The 12,464-nt window shown below is 43.0% G+C and overlaps 2 protein-coding genes across 8 annotated transcripts in view; one reads left to right on the forward strand and one right to left on the reverse strand.

The window, feature by feature from the left end:
• LOC109864473 (coagulation factor IX-like) overlaps window positions 1-1,669 on the forward strand; it is a 36,312-nt gene extending 34,643 nt beyond the window's left edge. The window contains exon 9 of the mRNA XM_020452291.2: window positions 336-1,669. Within this exon, the coding sequence (XP_020307880.1) occupies window positions 336-901 (566 nt within the window). The 3' untranslated portion in view covers window positions 902-1,669. The remainder of the gene's footprint in view (window positions 1-335) is intronic.
• A 4-nt stretch (window positions 1,670-1,673) lies between these two features.
• The window catches only part of LOC109864470 (protein IWS1 homolog), a 31,127-nt gene continuing 20,336 nt past the window's right edge, over window positions 1,674-12,464 (reverse strand). For 3 of the 7 annotated variants that reach the window (XM_020452283.2, XM_020452287.2, XM_020452284.2), the window contains 7 exons: window positions 7,845-7,974; window positions 7,619-7,736; window positions 7,219-7,330; window positions 5,106-5,165; window positions 3,440-3,496; window positions 3,241-3,352; window positions 1,674-2,404 (listed from right to left, as the gene is read on the reverse strand). In XM_020452283.2, the coding sequence (XP_020307872.1) occupies window positions 2,279-2,404; window positions 3,241-3,352; window positions 3,440-3,496; window positions 5,106-5,165; window positions 7,219-7,330; window positions 7,619-7,736; window positions 7,845-7,974 (715 nt within the window). In that variant the 3' untranslated portion in view covers window positions 1,674-2,278. Of the gene's footprint in view, window positions 2,405-2,830; window positions 2,978-3,240; window positions 3,353-3,439; window positions 3,497-5,105; window positions 5,166-7,218; window positions 7,331-7,618; window positions 7,737-7,844; window positions 7,975-12,464 lie in introns of all 7 variants that reach the window. The other 4 variants (XM_020452286.2, XM_031797304.1, XM_031797303.1 and 1 more) reach the window with 2 other exon arrangements.

Here is a 12,464-nt window from a genome sequence, read left to right on the forward strand (position 1 = left end):
TTAACCCTTCCTTCTGAGTCTCCTGCACATCTGAACAGCCAATGCATCTGTTGCTAGACAGAACCTTGGTGATATCTGTTCTTCCTCTGACCTCTACCCCAAAGTGCTCACTCCTCCCAAACTCACAGCTGTCATGGTTCCTGGTACCAGACTGTCTCTTCCCAGAGGATCCCTCCTGGCTAACAAAAACATATCCTGACATAATGTCAATGTCATACATTACCCACTCTCCCCTAGTGACATGAATAAGTATATTTCATATTCTCAGAACTCAACAAGTGCAACATGTTGATGAGCCATTGTGCCCGTTTAAACTGTCTGTCTGTGTTTTACAGGGGACTATGACAAGCGACGTCCCGACCCAAACGAGCAGAAGATCAAAGTGGCGAAGGTCGTCGTCCACCCTCACTTCCATGACTACACCTTCGATAGCGACATTGCTCTCGTCTACCTCTCTGCCCCTGTGGCGCTGAGCCCTGTGGCGGTGCCCGCCTGCCTTCCCAATGGTCAGCTGGCCCACCACCTCCAGAGGGAGGATGTGAGGGGCTTGGTCACAGGCTGGGGCGCCACACAGTACCTGGGGCGCTCCTCACGCTTCCTGAGGAAAGTCGCTCTGCCCGTGGTCGACCAGCAGAAGTGCATCCGCTCCACGGAGCAGGTCATCACAGACAACATGTTCTGCGCGGGCTACCTGGAGGCCAGCTTGGATGCCTGCAGTGGGGACAGTGGGGGTCCCTTTGTGGTCAACTACCGCGGGACCTGGTTCCTCACAGGGGTGGTGAGCTGGGGGGAGAAGTGTGCCGCCAAGGGGAAGTATGGCATCTACACCCGGCTAGGGAACTACCTGCATTGGATACAAGATACTATAGAAAGGCAGGCGCATAACAGTTCACATACCTGAGGTGCAGCTCGGAGACAATCCCAATTCATTCCCTACCCCTTGGTGCTTTGATTATCTGAAGGGTCTGGATAGGTGCAAGCAGTTTAGTGGTGGCGCTTCTACCATATTGCTTACACACCTGCAAAGATCAAAGGGTTAGGGACAAGGAACAAATTGGGAGTGGCTGATAATGAATTCCAAGTCAAACCCTAGCCCCTAAACAATTTATGTAGATTTCAATTGCCCTCCACATTAAAATTGCCTTCTGAGGAAGAATTTAAACCATATAGGGTACAACTGTCCAATCCATTTAGCTCTACAGAAATGCACAAGTTATGGAATGAGTTGCATCAGGGGGTTCAGAAGATAGTTCAGAGGATACACTGCAACAGAGCATTCAGATAACTGCATATCATGTCAGAACATTGCAGATAGAAATGCAATGAATAGAGCTTCAACAAGTTAGTTACCTTATTTCATTTTATTATGAATAACATATTACAAGTTAAAGATTTGACCACATACAAACTGTGCATATTGTTAATCAGGTATAATTTGGTTCCCAGAGCACTTTCAGTTTCCCTGCCCCATTAAAAACAATGTACCCCCAAGTAAATGCAACATTTTAGGACTGTTATTGAAACTTAACAGTACATGTGTTGCAATAAGTAGTTTGAATTATTTCACTCAATTCAATGCTTCATGTTTTTAAGACATCAACAGAGTGAAATGAGATTGATATAGTTCAAGGCCTTAGGTAACCTTTCTCAAATAAAGAAGAGAAATCAAGAGATCTGGTGAAACCCTCTTTATTATGAAAGTAACTTCGGAACCAACCAGCACACAGTGAAGACACACAGGCAAGCTCCTAAGTCTGTACAGCTTCTTCAGAAACAAAGTAAAACAATGAAGGCCTAATGTATATTCAATATGGAGCAATTGCAATTTAAGGGCAATGTTTGGTAAACGCTAAATGTCTGCTCAATCGTGCTACAACGTGAATCTTCCACACTCCGTATTGAATCTATCCCAGTCTAGAGGACCGAAGGCCAACCAGCTTGTGAATCCACACCACTATCATACATTCAGGCTGGGCTGAGGGGGTTTGTATAGGGAATGGTCCCATGTGCTTTAGCCAACTCTTCTAAACATGCTAGTTAGAGGAGTTGGCTAAAGTGCACAGAACTGGGACCCTGGCCCAAATCAAAGAAATAATTGCATTATTCTATCATCCCTTCCTTGGAATAATCACAGCTCTGAATTGAAACCTATGCTTTCATGTAGCCAATCACTTCAAGAAAGTAATGATGAACAATTTGAACTGGGACCATGCTATAGGAGCAACATATAAAAAAGGAGAAATAAAAAAAGTCTGAAAAAAACTAGAAGTTTTAAAAATCAGAGGGGCATCCGGTTGCCCTGGACGCTGATTTTCACAGCGTGGCCCGTCTTCGTCATACGCTTGATGTCGGCAAAGCGACGCAACTGTTTGTCTACCCGTGACATGCCCTTCTTAACCGGGGCCTGGGAGACAGAGGGAGGAGGAGAGGATTAGTGAAGGGGAGAGGAGAAAGTTAAACTACTCACTAAAACAGTGTTTCTTCGACAACATATATATATATTTGCCGTAGTGGTAATATACTGTAGCACCACTATAAACCTAGCGAGTGAGGTTTACCAAGACACAAACACTCTTTTTGGAATCATGAAAATTGGAATGTTCTGCATTCGAAACCCTAGTATTTAAAACACAACACTAAGTTGAATAGTAACACATTCCCCACGCCGGACACAGAAACTCAAGCGGCATGCTGGTATAGCCTAATGTCTTAAAACCAGCGTACTTATTAAATTATTAGGTGGCTGGCAACAGCGTGCAGAGCCGTTTGACCTGGTGGGAGGGTTACTCTCCTACCCAGGACCAGCAAGAGGCATGCAGATGGCACTTACTGCCCCGTGTGGTGACAGTAGGTACTACAGGGGCATGCCATTGCCGTCCACATTGATCTTCACCGCCATGATGCGCCGCTGTGACCTCTGCTGGGCGATGCGACGCTTGTGCTTTTCCAATCGGCTTATCCCTTTCTTAAAGCCTGTCTACAGTCGGGAACCAATCACATTCAACTCCTTACCATCCTTCCTTTACTGATGCCCAAGTAGTGACAAAACAGCTAACAAGCTACAATTCAGACCCAGTTCAGTCACACCTAAGGTAACATAACTAAAATAACCATTTCTAGGTCATGTCCAGAATGCAGGTCTGATGAGAAAATTATTGGTCTGGTCAAGACAGTCAAAATAAATGGACAACTATCATGGGTCCTTCTCTCTGGCAGACAGATGGAAAACCAAACACTCACTGCTCTGGACTCGCTCTCCACGTTCCATTTGGGCCGCACAACGTAGTCCTTGTTGGATGGCATGGGCACCCTGGCTCGGGCACAGAACCCAGGGTCGCCTGGGCGCAGAGCTCTGTCGGGCAACAAACACAGGAGGGGTGTCAGCAGAAAGCAACATACACAGACTCAAGACAGACATACAAAGGACTCAGCTACTCACTTCTCTTCTCCTGTCAGTACTTTCTCCAGGTCTCTATGAGGAGTCTGTCCCCCTGAGCTGTAGAGAGGGAGAGAGAGAGAGAGATACTGTCAACTCTCTCTGGTCCTGAGTGACCACTGACTGCTTAGGCCACACACAATTTACCAAATGTAAATGTTCAGCTACAGTAGCACTCTGCACACTGGTCTTAAGTCTTAACACATGCCATACTACCACTTCCCTGTTCTCAAAGGGTTCAAGTTTGAGTAGTAGCAAAGACAGGCAGAAACTGCTTCTTCAATAAAAATCCCAGATCACACTTATAGACTATGTCATGGCAACGTTGGCTAGCTAAGCTCATGCGTAGAAACACATCAGCGGGTCGAGGTTGGAGTAATAACATGTTAACTACTTAAACATTGGCTCGAATCTAGGTTGTGCTTTTAGATTGAGAAAATTAACTAAAAGAATCATTTCACTTCTCAAACCCCACAGGAAAGTGCTGTTTGAATGAATGCTTATGAGCCTGCTGCTGCCAACCACCGCTCAGTCAGACTGATCTATCAAATATTAAAATCATAGACTTAATTTTAATAAACACACAGAAATACGAGCCTTAGGTCAGTAATATGGTAAAATCCGGAAATTATCGTTTCGAAAACAACATTTATTCTTTCAGTGAAATACGCAACCGTTCTGTATTATATCGAACGGGTAAGCAACCCTAAGTCTAAATATCGCTGTTACATTGCACAACCTTCAATGTACAATTCCGGCAAATTAATTACGGTCTTTGTTAGGAAGAAATGGTCTTCACACTGTTCGCAACGAGCCAGGCAGCCCAAAATGCTGCATACAGTGGGGCAAAAGTATTTAGTCAGAAAAGTATTTAGTCAGCCACCAATTGTGCAAGTTCTCCCACTTAAAAAGATGAGGCCTGTAATTTTCATCATAGGTACACTTCAACTATGACAGACAAAATGAGAAAAAAAAAATCCAGAAAATCACATTGTAGGATTTTTTATGAATTTATTTGCAAATTATGGTGGAAAATAAGCATTGAACTATCAAAACATGATGCACACCCAAACAAAACGTACAGGCTACACAAAGAAAAACTAAACACCCCAAAAAACGAGTTGTTCATTCCTCAGCTGGAAAGAGATGTCATTTGAAGAGCAAAACGGTATGAAGAGCACAAAGGGTAGGGTTAATTAAGGTCAGCGAGAGGGCAAATGGCCAGACAACCTTCACTACTAACTGAGGGAAGCTATACTCTGCTTTATGCCAAGATCGAAACCCTGGCCCAGTGATCCATTTTAGCTTCTCACAGACATGGTTAGAGTTAAAACAGCAAACACTGATCCAGCATGATTCAAATGAAGAGAATCTCCCACACAAACAATACATTTACAAAGTAGCCTTTCGAATCCCAAACAAAATGGAAAAAGAAACAAACTCAAAATTAAGCCACTGACACAACAAAGCCTCAGTAAAGCTAGGCTCAATTTGACTCTATCCTCTATAGGCTCAATTTGACTCTATCATTCATACCAACAACTGTATCATTGTCTTTGTGTGTGGGGGGGGGGCGGACGACATCAAGCATAACAACCTGGAGAGGTTGAAAATCTGACTGCAGCCAAAGTCACTCGGGAGGCGGAGCAACCATGCAACCACACTGAACCTGAGTTGCTGCGGGGAGAAGACATCCGGTTCCTTGGACCTATCCACCGTTTGGGGCTGACTGGGGGGAAAGGAAGGGAAGGAGGGACCACATCGAGAAGTATAGACAGATGTCATGGAAAGAGCGGATTTGACAAACATGAGAATGACAGTGAAAGGAGGAGAGAGGACTGAAAAGTGGATGGAGGATTTGATAGGACAGTGGGACAATGAGCTGGAAAGGGTGGGAGGGGGTTGGTTGGAGAACAGATCATGTCTACAGTGATAATGTGAAACAACCGCATGTGTGTTTCAGGAGTATATTGTATAACGAGTGTGTGGTACATCTACACGTGTCAGGGTTTTCGTTAGTCGGCAATATGCAGATGGAGAAAAAAATTAAGCAGATAAAAAAAGACCAGGAGAAAATAAATTCCATTGCAAAATAATGCTTTTTATAAAATTGATGGAAATACATTTGACTGTCATGCTTATAGGTCTATAGGTTCATTTGCATAATTTTATGGAATTAAATTGGCCCGTGTGCATTTTCATTAGTTGTTGGATAAATAAGATGCATGATGACTATCACAAACGATGATAATAAAGCCTAATATAACTCAAACGGAAAGCATTTGCATTTTTGCGCAGTCCAGGCAGTGCTGAGAGGGATAGTTTGGCCTGCTATTTGTCTGGTTCTGATTTTTTGATTTTCTCACTCTCGTACTTACGAATAACACTCTCACTCTATAAAAGGTGTCTTTTAGGAGCCCAGGTTGGTTTTTATTATATTTGTATGGTAAGAAGCACAAGGGCAGAGTATCATCACTTTTGAGCGGGATTTCACCTGCAGTTCCTCAGCTGGAGTAAAACGTGGTTTTATATGCCCATTTATTGTGCAACAATTATAAATCCAGTTAAAAACAGTTTTGGGACACGATTGAAATGCACTACCATTTTTATTTCTCAACTGGTAGTTGAAGCACGCATCCCATTCACCATTAAAGTGCAGGCAACAGGCTATCAGTGCGTCAACCACCACTTTACAATGTGAGCAGGGGGCAGTATGCATTTTGAAAACATTGAACCCTGAACATTTTATTACATTATGAGGTATGTCTTACCTTGCTTCAAAGTAGCCTATAGGCAAAATCCAACCATGTAAACATGGAGGAAATTATTTTATTAAAAAAGACAATAGAAATTTAAAAAAGACACCAGTCTTAATGTCAACAGTGAAGCGGCGACTCCGGGATGCAGGCCTTCAATGGCCAATAAAAGAAAAGATTAACACTGGACAGAGGAACTCTGCCTAGAAGGCCAGCATCCCAGAGTCTCATCTTCACTGTTGACGTTGAGACTGGTGTTTTGCAGGTACTATTTAATGAAGCTGCTAGTTGAGGACGTGTGAAGTGTCTGTTTCTCAAACTAGGCCTCCCACTCCTCTTTCTATTCTGGTTAGAGCCAGTTTGCCCTGTTCTGTGAAGGGAGTAGTACACAGCGTTGTACAAGATCTTCAGTTTCTTGGCTATTCCATGCAAGAAATTGCCTTCATTTCTCAGAACAAGAATAGACAACTTTCAGAAGAAGGTTTCTTTGTTTCTGGCCATTTTGAGCCTGTAATCGAACCCACAAATGCTGATGCACCAGATACTCAACTCGTCTAAAGAATGCCAGTTTTATTGCTTCTTTAAAATCAGAACAACTGTTTTCAGCTGTGCTAACATAATTGCAAAAGGGTTTTCTAATGATCAATTAGCCTTTTAAAATGATCAACTTGGATTAGCTAACACAACGTGCCATTGGAACACAGGAGTGATGCTTGCTGATAATAGGCCTCTGTACGCCTATGTAGATATTCCATTAAAAATATATATTTAAAAAATAATAATAATCTGCCGTTTCCAGCTACAATAGTCATTTACAACATTAACCATGTCTACACTGTATTTTTGATCCATTTTACGTTATTTTAAATGGACAAAAGATGTGATTTACTTGCAAAAACCATTTACATTTCTAAGTGACCCCAAACTTTTGAACGGTAGTGTATATATTTTTTCAAATAAATTGCCGGTCACCTTATCCAGCGCCACATTTTCCTAAAGGAAACCCTGGGGTGTGCACACATTTACCTGAGGAGTCTTTTTTGCGGCATTTGCTGGTCAAGGTCTCTCTGTTGTCTCTCCTCGCGCGTCATGCCCTTGTAGTTGGATGTCAGGCCAAAGATGGGGCGGGACCACTCGTCTGTGCAGACACGGCACGTATCAATACTAATACTCTACCAACACCCAAACACTATTTACCTCTACAGGGGGACCGTGTCCCATTGCATGCTCGTTAGAAGCCACTGGAACTTACTAAAAACCAAAGCTATGAAACAGGTGAGTGAAAATAAGATAAATGTTTTAATCCCTTTAATAACCTACTTCCCTTTTCAGAGTCAGACAATATTTGGTCAGCTATTAATGTCACCAAAATGCACATTATTGTATGCATATTATATGTTTTGAGCGTAGATATCTAGGCACTTACTGATGAGTTTAAGGGCGAGGTCCTTGTTGGGGCGCGACTCCTTGGGGTGTTTGTAGAGGAACATGACAGCTCGGCCAATCCCGCTGTGTTTAAGAGTCTCCTGACTCACGCTGGGGAGCTGGGGGGAGAACCGAAAACTATATGAAAACACAGGTCTTTACAAAGATTAAAAACCACGGTGGCGTTTCAGGGGGGAGTTGGCAGAAATGGAATCACTAGCACTTACTTCCTGTAGGATCTTGAGGAGATCCTCTCTGATTTTGAGGGCCGGGAGACTCTTGTCTGGCAGCGGGCCAATCCACTCCTTGATGGCCGACATCACTCCACTGTCGATGAACGTCTCCTTGAGGTCTTGCCTGAAAACACACACACACACACACACACCTCAGACCATATATGCAGGCAAAACGCCAATCACCTACGTGCTACACATTAACTCAATTGAACTACATTTGAATTTAAAAACTCTAAATCATTCAGTCTGTGCGCACACATACAGTGGGGCAAAAAATAATTTAGTCAACCACCAATTGTGCGAGTTCTCCCACTTAAAAAGATGAGGCCTGTAATTGTCATCATAGGTACACTTCAACTATAACAGACAAAATTAGAAGAAAAAAAATCCAGAAAATCACATTGTAGGATTTTTAATGAATTTATTTGCAAATTATGGTGGAAGTATATACACACACACATATATGTATATACACACACACACACATATATGTATACACACACACACACACATATATGTATACACACACACACACACATATATGTATACACACACACATATATGTATACACACACATATATATGTATACACACACACACACACACACACACACATATACACACTGCATGCATGTACTTACGTACAGTACCAATCAATTTAGGACACACCTCATTTAAGTTTTAAAAAATACATTTTTAACTATTTTCTACATTGTAGAATTATAGTGAAGACATCAAAACTATGAAATAACACACATGAAATCATGTAGTAACCAAAAAAGTGTTAACAAATCAAAATAAACATCCCTTTTCAGGACCCTGTCTTTCAAAGATAATTTGTAAAAATCCAAATAATTTCACAGATCTTCATTGTAAAGGGTTTAAACAATGTTGCCCATGCTTGTTCAATGAACCATAAACAATTAATGAACATGCACCTGTGGGACGGTCGTTAAGACACTAACAGTTTACAGACGGTAGGCAATTAAGGTCACAGTTATGAAAACTTAGGACACTAGAGGCCTTTCTACTGACTCTGAAAAACACCAAAAGAAAGATGCCCAGGGTCCCTGCTCATCTGTGCAAGGAGGAATGAGGACTGCAGATGTGGCCAGGGCAATAAATTGCAATGTCCGTACTGTGAGACACCTAAGACAGCGCAACAGGGAGACAGGACGGGCAGCTGATCGCACTAGCAGTGGCAGATCAAGTGTAACACCTGCACAGGATCAGTACAGGATGGCAACAACTGCCCGAGTTACACCAGGAAAGCACAATCCCTCCATCAGCACAGACTGTCCGCAATAGGCTGAGAGAGGCTGGACTGAGGGCATGCAGGCATGTTGTAAGGCAGGTCCTCACCAGACATCACCGGCAACAAAGTCGCCTATGGGCGCAAACCCACCATTGCTGGACCAGACGGGACTGGCAAAAAGTGCTCTTCACTCACGAGTCGCGGTTTTGTCTCAACAGAGGTGATGGTCGGATTCGCATTTCTCATTGAAGGAATGAGCGTTATACCGAGGTCTGTACTCTGGAGCGGGATCGATTTGGAGGTGGTGGGTCCGTCATTGGGGCGGTATGTCACAGCATCATCGGACTGAGCCTGTTGTCATTGCAGGCAATCTCAACGCTGTGCATTACAGGGAAGACATCCTCCTCCCTCATGTGGTACCCTTCCTGCAGGCTCATCCTGACATGATCCTCCAGCATGACAAATGCCACCAGCCATACTGCTCGTTCTGTGCGTGATTTCCTGCGACACTGGAATGTCAGTGTTCTGCCACGACCAGCGTAGAGCCCGGATCTCAATCCCATTGAGCAGGTCTGGGACATGTTGGATCGTAGGGTGAGGGCTAGGGCCAGGGCCATTCCCGCCAGAAATGTCCGGGAACTTGCAGGTGTCTTGGTGGAAGAGTGGGGTAACATCTCACAGCAAGAACTGGCAACTCTGGTGCAGTCCATGAGGAGATGCACTGCAGTACTTAATGCAGCTGGTCTCCACACCAGATCCTGACTGTTACTTTTGATTTGGGAGGCCAGGTCATCTGATGCAGCACTCCATCACTCTCCTTGGTCAAATTGCCCTTACACAGCCTGGAGGTGTGTGTTTGGGTCATTGTCCTATAAATGATTGTGGAACTAAGCGCAAATCAGATGGGATGGCATATCGCTGCAGAATGCTGTGGTAGCCATGCTGGTTAAGTGTGCCTTGAATTCTAAATAAATCACAGACCGTGTCACCAGCAAAGCACCCCCACACTATCACACCTCCATGTCTCACGGTGTGAACCACACATGCGGAGATCATCCGTTCACATACACTGCGTCTCACAGACATGGCGGTTGGAACCAAAAATCTCAAAATTTGGACTCTAGACCAAATGACAGATTTCCACCGATCTACTGTCCATTGCTCGTGTTTCTTGGCCCGAGCAAGTTTCTTCTTATTATTGGTGTCCTTTAGTAGTGGTTTCTTTGCAGCAATTCGACCGTGAAGGCCTGATTCACGCAGTCTCTGAACAGTTGATGGTGAAATGTCTGTTACTTGAAGTCTGTGAAGCATTCATTTGGGCTGCAATATCTGAGGTTGGTAACTAATAAACTTATCCTCTGCAGCAGAGGTAACACCTGGGTCATCCTTTCCTGTGGCGGTTCTCACGAGAGACAGTTCATCATAGCGCTTGATGGTTTTTACGACTGCACTTGAATAAACTTGGAAAATTCTCAAATCTTAAATATATTTTGATTTGTTTAACACTTTTTTGGTTACTACATGATTCCATGTGGTATTTCTCACACACAGTGTACGAAACATTAGGAACACTTGCTCTTTCCATTACATAGACTGATCAGGTGAAAGCTATGATCTCTTATTGATGTCACTTGGTAAATCCACTTCAAATCAGTGTAGACGAAGGGGAGGAGACAAGTTAAAGAATAATTTTTAAACCTTGAGACATGGATTGTGTATGTAGCTGTTACGGTGACTATTACCACCACACCGGGGGTCACGAGTCATGACGACAGTCAAATTCCATGTGACCGTTTTGTCACGGTAATTAGGCTTCTCCAAGCTCCGATGCTGCTGATGGTCATTAGCAGTCTACCAAACATGTTAACTGCCTGGTACTCAGCACTCCATTGTCCCTCTAATCACTCTGACATCAATGCAAATGTGTTCTAAAATCTAATCAAACACTTCATGAGAGCCCATTAGCTCATTTTGAGCAACATTTCAATAGGCTATGCAGTTACGTGAGAAAACAGATTGACTACCTCTACTAAAAAGAGGACCCCCTAAGCCTTCTATAGCCTAGGCCTACTATATTTCTCTCAACTTTCCTAATATTAAGCACATTGTTTATCTTCACAACAGGAGTAAAGCCTACCTGGCTGGCATGAAAATTATCCACCGGAAAAGCATCATCCATTTGCTATTTAAGTGCATAGATTACATGTATTTTAACCCGCTGCCTGTTTTGAGACAGGTGCATGATAAGTGTCCATTCTAAATCAAAAGAAATTTCACACATACATAATTTTGTATATGTAAAGACCAGATTAAATCAACAATAGGTTACAATATTAGCCTATTAAACAATCACTTGTGAATGATGCCCAGCATAAGAAACAATGCCGTTCGAATCATAGTCGCACACCTCATGTAGCCTAGCCCATAGACCTATATGTTTTGATAAGGTTTGTATCACAACTAAAGTGACCAAATAACTTCTTAAAATGAAGCACATTAATCTGCTTTTCAATGTGTTTAGAGCTTAACTGGCACACTTAAGCAGCATGTGAGATTCAAGTTTAGGGTAGAATTTACCATAAAAACACAACGTTATAATAAAAGCATTACATGTATAATCACCTTTGCGGTCACCTTTGATAATGGTGTTTTCGGGTAATGGAACATTCACGCTTATAGCCTACTGCCATGTACACACTGCTCTGCTTATAATGTGAAGAAATAGCCTCAGTTTATCAACAATTTAAGCTAAATGTTCTGATTTGTTGCGTCAGCCACATTACATAAAAAAGCTTTTTTTGATGCTAGTGGGGTTGTATTAATTTGGGATCTATAGTGTCCCACAACTGTCCCAGACTATGTTTGGAATATTTATTTATCGTACAGAACAGGTCAACTTCTGTATTATGGGGGTTAGTAGATTGACATAGGCTAGTGCTTTTGCTGTTCTTTTAGGCCTACTCATCTTGGTGGCTGACGAAAAGTAAAATTTGGACAGTCTTCCATATGCATCTCGGAATTGCATAAGGATGCGCGCAGTTGCGTCCCCTGTCCCTTCACTTGTAGCCTGTGAGAAAGACCCGATCACCCGATGGAGAGCCATCTGAGTGAGAGGTGCTTAGGAGTGCACAGTGAGAGGGGCACAACGCAGCACTCCAGGCCAAGGGCACAACGGCCACTGGCTGCAAAAGGCATGGATTTTTTAGGGGGCATTACAGCCACAAAGGGGATGCCGCCGTGAAATTCGAGGCATTATCAAGCGCTTGTCAAATTGAATGAGAGACTAATGAAGTGTGTACAGCCTGCGCAAAAAACATGTATTAAATGTATTAAAAATCTAAACATAAAGCTAGTGCT

This window comes from Oncorhynchus kisutch, linkage group LG19, assembly GCF_002021735.2.
Source record: "Oncorhynchus kisutch isolate 150728-3 linkage group LG19, Okis_V2, whole genome shotgun sequence".
Lineage (NCBI taxonomy): Eukaryota > Metazoa > Chordata > Actinopteri > Salmoniformes > Salmonidae > Oncorhynchus > Oncorhynchus kisutch.